Genomic DNA, 13435 nt, shown 5'->3' on the forward strand with positions numbered 1-13435 from the left:
ACTCAGTATCTGGTCTGTGAGCATGCGCTGTGCGACCTGCACGTTTGAATGCAGCGCGATGTAAACACCGACCAGAATGAATGAAGCAAACTGGCGAAGACGCACTGGTGAGTTTCCCTCTCCTACGGCGTTTCGCTGCGTGAGCAAAGGTGAGCGCACCTTCGACCACAATGTCCGAAATTTCCAGTGTAGGGAGAAGAGAAGTGGGGAATACATCCTCTGGTGATGTTGCCCTGATGTTCATGATCTCTTCTCTGGTGAAAGAGCTCCGGGTAGCATTACAAAAACCAGAGATAAGTTGTAAAAGTAAAACAAAACAAAAAGAATCTGAGAGGAGCTGTATTTGTACATGTTGAAACGTGGCTGCAGCAGCAGCTGCAGCAGCAGCAGCATGTCAGGGGGATGTTTTCCTATTTTGCAGGGAAAGTGATCCTCAGGTTGATGGGAAAATGGACAAGCCCTCTGCGATGCCCGATGCACAGAAACGCTCCTGGAGGACGCAAAAGACTTGGGATTGGCGCAAAGGTTCATCTTCCAGCAGGACGACCCTAAACATAAAAAGCTGGGATACAACGGTTTAAATCAAAGTATAGTCGGGTGTCAGTCACCTAATCAAAGTCCAGAAAAGAATCTCAGCTGAGAATCGGCGATGAAACTGCTATTCACAGACGCTCCGCAGTTAATCTGGGTTTAAACTATTTCTCAAAGCAAGATTTTCTGTCCGTAGATGTGCAAAGCTGTCAGAAGTGTACTATCATAGATTTGCAGTTTAAAGTGCAGTATATATATATATATATATATATATATATATATTATATATATATATATATATATAGATATATATATATATTATATATATATATATATATATATATATATTATATATATATATATATATATATATATATATATATATATATATATATATATATATATATATATATATATATATATATATATATATATATATATATATATATAAAGTTTTGACTCAGGGGACTAGATATAAATTACTGTCAGGATTCAAAGTTTTATTTGTAAACAAACTTAGAAATGATCCTACAGCTTCCATTCAGTTGCTTATTACCGTACATAAAATCGTAATAAAATACACTTCAGTTTGGGGTTGTAACAAGATAAAAGATTAAAAAAGTCCTAGCAGCGTCCATACATTTGCAAGACCCTGCATAACAAAGGAACTTTAATTTAACATGTTCCAAAGATTGATTTGGAGGCCGACTTCAAAACCATCATTACTACTTTTAATGCTATAATCACAGATAAGAAATCCAGAATCTCAGTTTGAATTGATTTTATTTGTATTTTGTGTACAAAGCATGTATCATTGGTTTCCACCTTTTCTCATTATCCCCTTTTTAGCTTTATGTATCAAACATTTAATTAGAAACACTACAAATTCCCAGTGTCTAACACTAAATATGGTTTAACAAACAAACAAAAAAAAAAAGAATCAAAAAAGGAGAAATTAAAAGGCTTTAACCTTCAATTTCTTGTTTTGGTATGGGTAACTCTCCTGTTGCATGCTTTACATAGTGCAGGTGCAGCTTGGCCACTTCATCAAAGCCCATATCACACTCGATGCACTCCCACTCCCAATACTTGTGCACTCTGTGCTCTGCTCTGTTCGTCCCCCTTCCTGCTGGGGTCGGCGCAGCTTCTGGGCTCGGCTGGTCGTCCGAGGGCCGAGGTTCTGAACGCTCGTAGCAATGTCCAGGCTCTCCGCAGTCAGAATCCTCCGACTCTTCCTGATCCTCATCCTCAGCCTCAGCATCAGGACCCCCTACCTCCATCTGCTCTTCTTCCTCCTTAGCCTGCAGCTCCCCCCTGCTTGCATCCATCTCCAGCGTCTCTCCTCCATTTGTGAGCGATGTCTCTGCTTTTTTATCTCCCGCCCCTTGATTACTCACTGGAGGGACCCTGGCTTGGCATCTGTGGCGCCTTCGGTGTCTATATAGGCTTTTTGAGCGCCAGAACCTCTTGCCACAGCGCAGGCAGTGACGAGCCTTTGCACTTTGCTGCGTTTTAGGCAGACTCGGCGTGGGTTTAGTGACGGTGTTGCTCTGTTTATCAGCGGTGTGGTTCAGCTGCCTCACACTGTGACTCTGCAGGTGTTTGTCCAGCGACGGTTCGCTCAGGAAGCCCAGAGCGCAGCTTAAACACCAGAAACGCCTCTCTTTGTGCAGCTCAACGTGAGCCGTCCACGACTTCGCAGAAGCGAAGACTTTGTTGCACTGATCACACCTGAGAAGCTTGTCGCGCTCTTTGGACCTGTGCACTCGCAGGTGACTGATTAGTCGCGTTCGCCTGATGAACGACATCCCGCAGTCGGGACACTCGTAGTTTCGCAAGTTATGATCAATCAGGCTCTTGGGTTTTTCTTTCTCAGGCGTCGTTTCGTGGATTTTCTGGTGTTTCTGAAATGAAACCAGGTAGGTGTAACTCTTCCCACACACGGCGCAGGTGTAAAGCGACCGAGTGCTGTTCACCGAGTCCTTGGGATATTGCGTTAATTCGAGATGCTGGGTTTGAGGCGAACCGCTCGCGTCCAAACCATCCGCCCCAGCGCCACCGTCTTCTCCGCTGTCCCCGTGACCTGGGGGAGAGGCGTTGTCCCTCAGCTGGGATTCCTCCTCTTCCAGCGCATGCTGGTGCAGGTGGGTCTCATAGGCATCCATGAACGTAAAGGTCAGACCGCAGTCCTTACAGGTTATACCGTTCTCTTTGGCTGCAAAGAAAGAAGAAAAAGATTTGTTGATGAGCATTTTATATAAAAATTGTCCTTTTTTTTATCTAAATTAATTTCCTCTCTGATGTTTTAGATTAGCAATCTTTTTAACTCGAAAAAGCTGGATTTGCCTAAAACATAAAAAAAGAAAAATCGTTAAATCATAAAACCAAAAATGACTTATATTTGAGAACTGAAAAAAAAAACATAAAAGGGAGCATTATTCTAAATGGTGAACAGTGGTCTTAATAAATCAATGTAGAAATCTGTATTGGGTCTGTGGCAATGAAACCTGAACTGCTGACCAACTTCTTGCATGTTCCCACTGTAGGACTGGATGAGACTGAAGGTTAATTGTGGTTAGAAGGCCTCCTCACCGTAACTTTTACCTCCTTCCACAGATTGTCTAAGTTCATCAGAACTCCGGCTGGGCTGCTCCTAAACGTTAATATTACCTCATCAGAAAAAACATGTTGGCTAAATGAAAAGATTATCTTAAATCTCAATATGCCTGGGGTGAGACTGATCTTTGCCATAACTGTAGTTAAAACATGGGTAAAATAAGGAGAACTGGAGAGAAAAAACAACAACTTGGTACCATTACTGCGATTCTGTTGCAGAACCCGGTGTGGAAAAATATGGAAAAAAAGGGGCGTGTTAAACAGACAATGCAACAGTTTGTATTTACCCCAAGAATGTTTGGTACACACTTTAAAAACCGACAATTAGTCACTTTCCATAATATACTTGTAGTCTATGCGCCTTGAATAAACAACAACCAACAGCAGGGGGCGTTAGAATGCACCATATTCCTTTAGTCGGCAGCCCAAAAGAAAATAAATGAAACTAATTGAAACCAATTAGGAGATTGAAAAATACTAACTAGTGACTTTTGTTTTAAAGCAAAAACTAATTATGATTTCTTTTTATCTGCTTAGCGAGAAACTAAATGTGCATAATTTTAATAAAATATTCAAGATTTTAAATGAATGAATAAATAAATAAATAAAATAAAATAAATAAAAGCGATCTGGAAATCATTTTAGATCCAAAACATCAGAACAGGTTTCTTAATTTTTTTTTTTGCCTAATTAAAAAAGGCTTACAGTTTTCTATATCTTGGGCAGCTTCAAAGTCTTCCAAATTATTTTAAAAATTACTGTTTAACCAAGTAGCAACATTGTCTGTTCTTGATTACAAGTTGTTGCACGTTTGTGATTTTATTTAGGATGAAATAGAATGAAAAAAACATACAAAAAACCACTAATAAAAGTTTGTGTGGGGCCTAACATTTCAATTCCAAGTTTAAAATTTGTCAGGGAAAACAACATTTAAAGGGCATTAAATGATCCCAGGAGCACCGTTTGGATACCCCTGGTTTAAGCAAGAAGGGATGGAATAATTTGTTGGTATTAAATTAAAGACACAAACTAATCTGATTCACACACTTTGAGGAAAGAGTTGGTGATGACTGAAGATCAATCTGAACTTTAAAACCCAAAACATGCTGAGCTTACAGTCACAACAGGAAGCAGATTCTCAGCACAGGCTTTTGTTTCATTGAAGTAGTTGATCTTCCCATCAGTCTCAATTAGAAAGAAAAGTCAATTTACCCTCATAGATGCGTTTCTATTCAGGTTTCCTTTCTGCTGCTTTCATAGTTACTGCTGTTACACCAGCCTCCTGTTTCCAGGAATCCGTATAAACCACAAACTTCACCTAAATACACTTCTACAGGTCAATATAATCCAGATGGCAGCAGAAGGAAGTGAAACCACGACTAAAACTTAATCAACTTGGACGAATCGAGCCATCGTGACATATTCTAGGAGAACCAAAAAAAGAAAACCGAATCAAGCACACGACTCTCTGCAAGGTTCAAACAATTTTATCTTCTGTTTCTGAAACAGCAACTTAAACAAGTCAAACGAAACACTGAACATAAAGACACAATCAGAAAGGGGCAAATATTAACGACAGCAGTCCTACAGGAACGTAAACACCATATTTAGTAGTCTTTCCACGAAGGTGCACATAACATATAAAGAAAAACACCAGAGCATCAAACACTGCAGAATATGCTTTACAAGACTTCAACACTGTGCTTGCTGTGAAATTTATATATAATAGTACATTCACTAAAAATCCACAGCATTTCAAAACAGCAGGAAAAGCGTCCATATTTGGGTTAAAATATCAATATCATCTATAAACCTTTGAAGTAGCAGTGCAGCTTTGTTTTTTAGTGCAGCATCTCATCTTGAACATCTGACTGCATAAGCAACGCCGATGTCGTAATTTAATGTAATAATGCTCATCGTTCTCTCCAAATATAAACACAAACACTTCAAAAACCCCGTTCCCTATAAAGGCAGAGCAAAGCTTAGACATTCATCCACTTGCAACATATTTAAAAGTTGGCTCAGAGAAAAACAAAAACAAAAAAACAGCGGTAGTACATTCACATTTACAGTGATACTGGTCCAGTGCTAGAGGAAAAGCCTGAGAACAGGGAGCCGGACACGTCACGCAGGTGTGGAAAGGAGCAACAAGTCTGTTTTCTTTTGTAGTTTGGCTTGTGAGCACGCTCTGTGAGAAGCTGCTGCAGGAGGCCGGGGTTCCTACATTCAGGGCGGATTAAGGCCGCTGGTGAGGGAGCGGACACACTCCTGGTGGTGATCGAGAAACTCCTGGATGTGTCTGAACATCCTGGGGCAAAGAGAGCAGCGGTACGACGCCCGGCTGCCGCTGCCGCACTGAGCTTTGTGTTTCTGCAACGCCGCCGGCGAATGCAGGGCGTTGCCGCAGTGTTCGCACCGGTGGGTGAGCCTCGCCAGGCCGGCGGGGTCGAGGGCGAGCTCGCTGGCGGCAGATGCTGTTCCTTTGCCGGCGGCGGCGGTGGCGTTGGGGACGTTGCGTTGGAAAGGCTTGGAGGTGACAGCGGCGCTGAGCCACAGGCGCACCTCGTTGGGGAGGCGGCAGCGCACCTGGTCGTGCCAGGCCAGGTGCTGCTGCAGCTGGCTCTCCGTCCAGAAGCCGTGGCAGCACAGGGCACAGCAGTACGGCCGGCTCTTTGCCTTGTTCTTGTGGCTTTCCAGCTGCTCCTCGGTCTGGAAGGCTTTGCCGCATTTATCGCACTTGAAGAGGCATTTCACCGCCAGCTCGCCGACACAGCTGGGCGGAGGGGAAGCCTCGTCCGGGGCCTCGGCGGTCTCCGCCTTCTGCTTGGCCTCCGGACAAACCCTGTTAGGGGGAGGAGGAGCGTCTGCAGGGCTGGACTTTTCCCCAGCGTCAGAACACGGGACAGACGTCTCAGGTTGGGGATCTGACAGAACGTCCTTCGTCTCTTTGGAGATGATCACAGGGGGCTCGGCCTGGTCCCCCTTGTCTTTTAAGGCCGTTTGCTCGACCTTGGCTCTGGGAGGCGGCTGGTTTTTGCTGTTTTTGCGTTGGGAGTGGGCCTGCCATTTATGGGCACGCAGACCTCTCGCCTTCTCAAAGGTCATGGAGCAGAGCGGACAGCGATGGCTTTTACCCTTCACCGCTGATGACGAGGGTTCACTCCCAGCGGGGCGGACACCGACCCGCTCTGAGGGCTCTCCACCAGGTTCTCCTGCCTCCAAAATTTTACGATGCTCACTTTGGAAGTGAGAAGCCAGAAGAGAAACTCGCTCAAACGCCTGGTCGCACTCTGGACATGAAAACTGCTCCGGTGACGCGTTTCTGTCCAGGTCCGTGTTGGATTCTGGATCCGCCCTGGTCAGGCACCGAGGATTAAAGATCCAGTGGCGCTGGAGGACGTGACGGTTGAAGAAATGTTTGCCGCATTTCTCACACTCAAAACCTCCTCCGTCCTCGGCCGTGTGACCGACAGAGCCGGAGGCGTCTTCTCTGAGCGAAGACGGCGAACACTTCCTGTTCCGATGCCATCGCCTGTGGGAGCCCAGCGCAGACTTGGTGGCGAAACGCCTCCCGCAGTCCGAGCAGTGCAGCAGTCCTTTGCTCTGCTCCTCCTTCTTCTTCTTCTTCTTGGTCATCTTTAACGTCACAGAGAGAGACGAAGTTGATTTCCCGCGCTGCTTTGAGTTCAGGTCTCCAACATCTGAAGAGCCTTTGTCACAGATCTTGCGCTTGTACCTCAGATTATTTGACCCCGAGTTGTTCTCCTTTGTCCCCTTCAGGGCTTCCCTGTCCCCTTCTTTTGATTTCTCGGACGGTTCCGGCCCCTCGCCGTCCATACGCTCTGCTTTTGAGGCCTCGTTTTCGGGCCGTTCCGTCTTCGCTCCTCCCTCTTCGCATCGTTTAATGCAAAGCTTCTGGTGGGCCCTTAACGAGGACTTCTTGCTGAAATGGGCAAAGCACGTCGCACACTGCAGATCCCTCGCAGCCGCCGCGGCCCCCGGGGAGCGGCCCGTCTCGTAGCCGTGGCTCTTCATGTGAAACTGCAGCGCCTTGGCCCGCGAGAACAGCTTGCCGCAGTCGGGGCAGCCGTACGTGTTCTTCTTCAGCTGCTCCAGCTGATGCTGGAAGGACTTGGCGGGCGGCGGGAGCAGCTGGTCGCTGTGCACCACCTCGTGCCTGAGCAGGCTGGAAAACAGCCGGAAGGAGCGGCCGCAGAGCTCGCACTTGTGGTTGCCGTTTTCGTGCTTGCGCATGTGCAGCGCCATGATGCCCTTGTGGCGGAACTTCCTGCCGCACACGGGGCACGCCACCTTGATGCCGGAGCGCGAGCGTCCGTTCGAGTGCGGAGACCCCGACACGCCTTTCCGGAGCCTCAGATCCACGCACTCCGTCAGATGTTGCTTGTGATGAGAGTACGCCCCCAAGGACCAGAAGCCCTTCCCACACTGCTCGCAATGGTAGATCTTTGGACCCAGAAGGGTTTTATTTGGGTTGTATTCTTTCTTACTCACGGAGATATTCTCCCTCTTTTGTGTTGGGCAGGTTTTCAAATGGTTAAACAAGCTGGCTGCGTGCAAATAGGACGCGGCGCAATGCGGGCACTGGAACTGCTTCCTTCTGGGATGCTGCGACTGATGCGACACTAAAGCAGACGGCTGGGAGAAAACCTGACCGCACTCGCTGCAGATGAAAGCCTTCTCTTCTACGCCGGCGTCGCCCTGATTTGTCGCACCGCCGCTCTGGGCCTGGCTCTCCTGTGGAAATGTACCACAACCGTCAGCTGCCTCTGACCGGGCCGGACTCGGCCGTCTTCTACGAACGCCGTGCCACATTCTGTGCACGCGCAGCGAGGAGGGGTTGTTAAACGACCGATAACACTCGGGGCAATCAAACCTATCCTCTGCAGATTTCAGCTGGGCCACGCTGCCCATCAGTGCACACAGCGAGCTTTGCTCAAAGTCAATCTGGACGATTTTCAAGTCCGTTTCCGGTTTTGAGACCGGACTTCCGGGGGAAACGTCCTCCTCTCTCAACTCCTGGTCCGATTCGCACAGCAGCTCCAGATCGGGGTTCGGCTCTTGGACGGCCTCGTCCTCGGACTCGCTGGCGCTAATCACCTGTACGATGAAGTCCCCCGGCTCGTAGCTCTCCGTCTCTTCGTCCGTGCCGTCTGTCTGGTGTTCTCCACCCGCACCGGTGGGAGGCGACGTTTCTGGCTGCGCGCTTCCCTCCGCCGCAGCCTCCGGGCGCTCGTCGTCTTTCTGCACACTTTCCAACACCCTCTGGGACGACTCTGAAGGCGCCGTCTCGGTTTCTCTGAAAACGCTCGTGTGCTGAAGCTGATGGGACTGAAGCGCCGAAGCCCGGGAGAATTTTAGCCCACAGTCTTCACACTGGAACGCCCTCTTTTGGAGCTGACGCACTTGGTGATGAAAGGATTTGGAAGGCGTCTCTAGGCTGTGTGCCGTCCGCTGGTGTTTGTAGTAGAACGTCAGGGTCATGAATACCTTTCCGCATTCCTCACAGGGGAACCTGTTCGCCGAGTCGTCCGAGTGATTGGCGTGCCACCGCCGGTGATTGAAGAGGGCGATGTGGCCACTGAACGCCTTGTTGCACTCGCCGCAGTAAAACTCGCCGCAGCCCTTCTTTCGTTTTTGCTTATTCTCCTCTGGAGAGCAAAGAGGTTTGCGGCTAAACCTCTGATGGGTTTTCAGGCGCATCGTGCTGGAGAAGGCTTTGCCGCACAAACACTGAAAAGGCTTTTCACAATCCTCCGCTGTTGGACCGTCGCTCGGTTTGGCTTCCGCTGCCGGCTCTGCCGCCTGAGACGCTTCTCCGGCGCTCCTGCTCTTCGACTTGACCAGCTTCTCTTCGTGGCAGCGTCGGTGAGCGTCCAGGGCCGAAGCGCGGGAGTAGCTCCTCCCGCAGGACTCGCACCGGAACGACTTCTTTTTCAAATGCTCCAAGTCGTGAAAAACGGATTTGGAGGGCTGCCTGTGTGAGCGCTGATGGTTGAGAAAGTGTCCGATCGATGTGTACGATTTGCCGCAGTCTGAGCATTTGTAGGCGTGCCGCTTCGTTGTCCCAGGACCGATCGGCGAGAGCTGATGGAGGTCCTTCATGTGTAAGTGCAGGTCCATCATCTCGGCAAACGACTGAGGACAGCAAGTGCAAAAATATAAGCGTTTCGTTGTCCCTTTCAGCAGCAAGTGCACCAGCAGGCCGGCTGTCTGAATGCGGGTTTTGTGGAGGGTGCCGGTGGCGATGCTCCGAGTACGCCGCCTCCTCGCTGAAAGCTTCGCCGCAATCCAGACAGCAGAAACGCTCGGCCCCTAGAAATAGAAACGGGAAAATAGGAGGTCAAAGAGACTCCTGCTTCCAAGAAAAAGGAAATAAAGGATATATAACAAAACACAGGTTTAATAACGTTTTTTATTATTATTTTTTAACAACATTTAAGTGTACAGAAGAAAAAAAACAATATTTACATGGAAAAATCACAAACAGAAACAACTACAGAAAATTCACATTCCTTCTAAAAACACAAAAATAAACCAAGGGTTCAACTACAGAACATTTCATAATTTTAATCGGTTGATATAACGGCTTCAGATTAAACTACTTTTTAAAATACAGAGACAAATAACAAGCACAGGGAACAGAAGTAACGTAATCATCCATTAGACTATAAAACGAGGCCAGTTTAAAGGCCGAGAGTGACACACAGGCAACATTATAAAATCATTGCAAATAAAAATAAAGGAGAGCTTAAATGTTTTTAAATGATCTTCAATAAATCTCAAGAGGTGGGTCGCTGAATGAATGTGGCATGGTGGAACTAAACAGAGCGGAAACAGCAGCAGATCCTTCAGTAGTAAATGCTGTTCAGCAGAATCTGACGCACCTCATAACATGTTAAGGGTGACAAACACCTCTTTGCTGCTTTTTCAAACATTCCCACAGCCTACAGGAGGATAGAGATGCAGAGCTCAGCCAGAAACTATTAGGGTAAGGAGAAATGCTGAGCTGTACATCCCACTCCTTTCACAGCCTCTGCTCTGATCACCGCAGATCGACTTGTATGATGTACAGACAGGGATCCCAGGGGAGGGATTTGGGGGTAACGTGGTCGGCAAGCTGAATCCTTGCGGTATTTGTGCGTTCACAAACCCGCTCCAGCCTCAACTGTTCAAGACCGACCCAAAACAGGGTGGCCAATCACGTTGCAGTATTGTGGTTTAAGGCGGGGCATACCAGCTGTGATGAAAGCAAGAGCTGCCTGAGCCCACAGCTGAATCCAAACAAACATGGCAGCGCAGGAGGACGCAGGCGTAGCTGCTGCTTTCACATCTGTTTCGTCTGAATCCATGAGCGTCAGCTTCCAAATAAGCGAGCCTTGATCAGAGTAACGAGTTGTGGTTTCTCATGGCGTCTGCTGCTTACAACAGTTTCATGTGGGACCGTGATTGGCTAAAACCGACCTTTGGTAGGCGGGCACTAGGTGTCGCTTTGCCCAATCAGCTCATCAGATCAATCCTAGATTGATAATGTGCAGAATGGAGAGCGCTACATATTATCAATCTGGTGTGTCAACTTAGTTTGCTGGGGCTGAAGATTCAGTGACGCTGGAGTTTACAGCAACTTCATCTTAAATAAAAGAGAATCAACACACTTTATATGCAACCCCACATAAAAAAACAGACTTTCTACCAGCCCCTCATTGCAGCAGGTGTATTATTGTTCCTCTAAAGCCAAAAACACATGCTGCACCGGCTCTGACACAGAGGGTGACGGTTGGTTAACACGATCCATTAATTTAGGCTATCCTAAAATCCTAAAAGAGTCAAAATTGAAACCAGCAGACAACAGGCTTCACCTCTGAGCTCCAGCACCGTGCAAAACTCTTGAGTCCTTCCTCATTTCCTTACAGCCCAAAAAGCTAGATTTGCTTGTAAACTTTAAAAACATTACCCCAAGAACCTTTTAATATATAGTTTTAAATTAACACCAACCTATGAATCAAATCACTGATTAAAAAAAGTATTTTGTGTCCAAAAACATTTCATTTTGTTTTACTGCCTGACAGACAAGTTAGTAAAGTTAAATAAATTACCTGTTCTTCTTAATTATGAAATATTTCTTTAGTAAAAATCAACAATATCCAAGTCAAAGCTAGAATCTTCTCAGGAATGCCTCAAGATAAAATATAAGCCTGGTTCTTTGCTACATTCTCTTATGTTAGCAATAACATCTTGAGTGAATTTGGTATACTTTGGTGAACTGATTTGTTAATTGGGTTCACAAAAAATAAATGAATGAATAAATAAATAAATAAATAAATAAATAATCATTATCAGTGGAGGTGGGGGTGGCTGATTTTGCTGCAGTCGCTGGATTAGTGATAACCCCACAGAGTTAACATTCCCTCCAAAAACTAATTTATGGAAATATTGCAGGTTGCAGTTTTGTGAAATTTCCCCCAGGTGATGGAAACACACCCAGAATATAATTTGACATGCTTAAACAGCTCGTGTAATGTCCTGACTCCATCACTAATTGGGGATATTTTTATTCCAGGATTGAACTAAAATGTTTACATTAAGAAAAAAGTTAAACAGAACTTTTTTTTTTTTGCCAAGCCAGAATATTTATTAACATTGAGAATTTCCTTATTCAATGTAAACCAAACAAGACGTTTGTGATTGACAAGATTCCTGTAAGTTAATAAACTGACATTTATTTTAGTCAGTTTAGGGACAACACCGAAAGAACATGCAATAAAGTTGAAATGGTAATGTAAAAAGCAGTTTTTATTAATGCAGGTGTTTTTTTTATGTCAGTGAAGTGAGTGAGAGAGAAATCCGCCCCGCAAATGTCTTCTCATGCCTTTTTCTACCCTGTAGACACTGATTGTGAATTGGCTAAATAGAAGCAAATAAATAAATAAAATTAACAAAAAATAAATAAATAAATTGCACTGATGGGTTCCTAAATGGAAATTTGGAGACCATCAGAAAGCCTGAAGGCACTCGCTCAGGACCAAAACATAACATTAAAAGCAAGAACGATGTGCAAGACAGAAAATATAGATAAAAAAAGGGACTTGCAACCAAACATAGAGGCGGTACTGCTGGTCCCTTAAACGCAAAAAAAACTCAGTATGCAGGTAGTCTAATCGCCCATTTAAAAAGAATAATATATGTCTAAAACGTGTGAGCGTGTTCATGACCATAGGTTAAAGTTAGAGCCGAAAAGAGATGAGCTCCCGCAGCATCGCGGTTGTTAGTTTTCACTGAGCGGCTACTTACTGCCAGCCGCCTCCTCTGCAGATGGACGCTCCGCGGTTCCATCGTCTCTGTCCATGGCCGACTTCTGAGCGCTCTCCTCCGGCACCGCGGCGGCTGCACAAGGCTCGTCCATCTTGCCCTGCGACTGTTTGCTAACGTTAGCCACCTTTCGCTAACGTTCGCTAGACAAACTGTGGATTTAATCCACCCCACAACGCTCGGGTGGAATAAAGATTAGTAAAAAATAAATAAATAAATAAATGGAGCGAAATTTTACAATAATGCTGCCTGAACGTGAAATTTTACCACAATTAAAGCAACTCTTAATAAACAGCTAGCTATCTTGCACATGCGCATCTCAGCCGGTGACAAGTTCTTCTTCTGGGATACCAACAAACAGCGCCTCCTTTTTCTTGTGCTTTCAAACCACGTTCTGACGCAATACCGCCACCAACTGGAATGGAGTGGGTTACTACACAGCTACATTTATTTACAAATTACGTTTATACACATTTAGAAAATTAAAGCTGTATTATAAACCCCCTTTATATATATATATATATATATATATATATATATATATATATATATATATATATATATATATATATATATATTACTCGACATAAAAATAGCAACGTGCTCCCAGATTTCTTGTATGTCCAGTTAATCACGTACCAGTTCCCTTCTCTCAACAGCCTATTTGGTCCAATACAATATTACATGCTTCACTGTCTCTTGTTGAAAACACGTCTCATTTCTCCACAGCACGTTTTCCCAAATTGTGTATTACCTTTGATCACCAAAGTGTCATCTGGATATGGTTATTTTATTATATATTTTAAAATTTTCTTTGAACTCTTTAAAAACCACCTGCCGTTTTTCTCCCTTTTTGTCATCTTCCTTTGACTTTTGATTGATTTCACTTTGTCACTGAATGCAACACTTACATAAATTTAACTGTTTTTTTTAAGCTCATCTCCATTTATTACTATGTGCC

The 13435-nt window shown here is 45.3% G+C and overlaps 1 protein-coding gene across 1 annotated transcript; it reads right to left on the reverse strand.

The window, feature by feature from the left end:
- Window positions 1–4618: 4618 nt before the first annotated feature.
- Window positions 4619–12815, reverse strand: si:ch211-261d7.6 (zinc finger protein 729). Its single transcript, XM_012871608.3, has 2 exons — window positions 12457–12815; window positions 4619–9480 (listed from the first exon to the last, which is right to left on the reverse strand). Exons 1-2 carry the CDS (start codon window positions 12496–12498, stop codon window positions 5374–5376), a joined length of 4149 nt encoding a protein of 1382 aa, XP_012727062.2. The 5' UTR covers window positions 12499–12815; the 3' UTR covers window positions 4619–5373.
- Window positions 12816–13435: the final 620 nt, after the last annotated feature.

Source organism: Fundulus heteroclitus, chromosome 3 (assembly GCF_011125445.2).
Source record: "Fundulus heteroclitus isolate FHET01 chromosome 3, MU-UCD_Fhet_4.1, whole genome shotgun sequence".
Lineage (NCBI taxonomy): Eukaryota > Metazoa > Chordata > Actinopteri > Cyprinodontiformes > Fundulidae > Fundulus > Fundulus heteroclitus.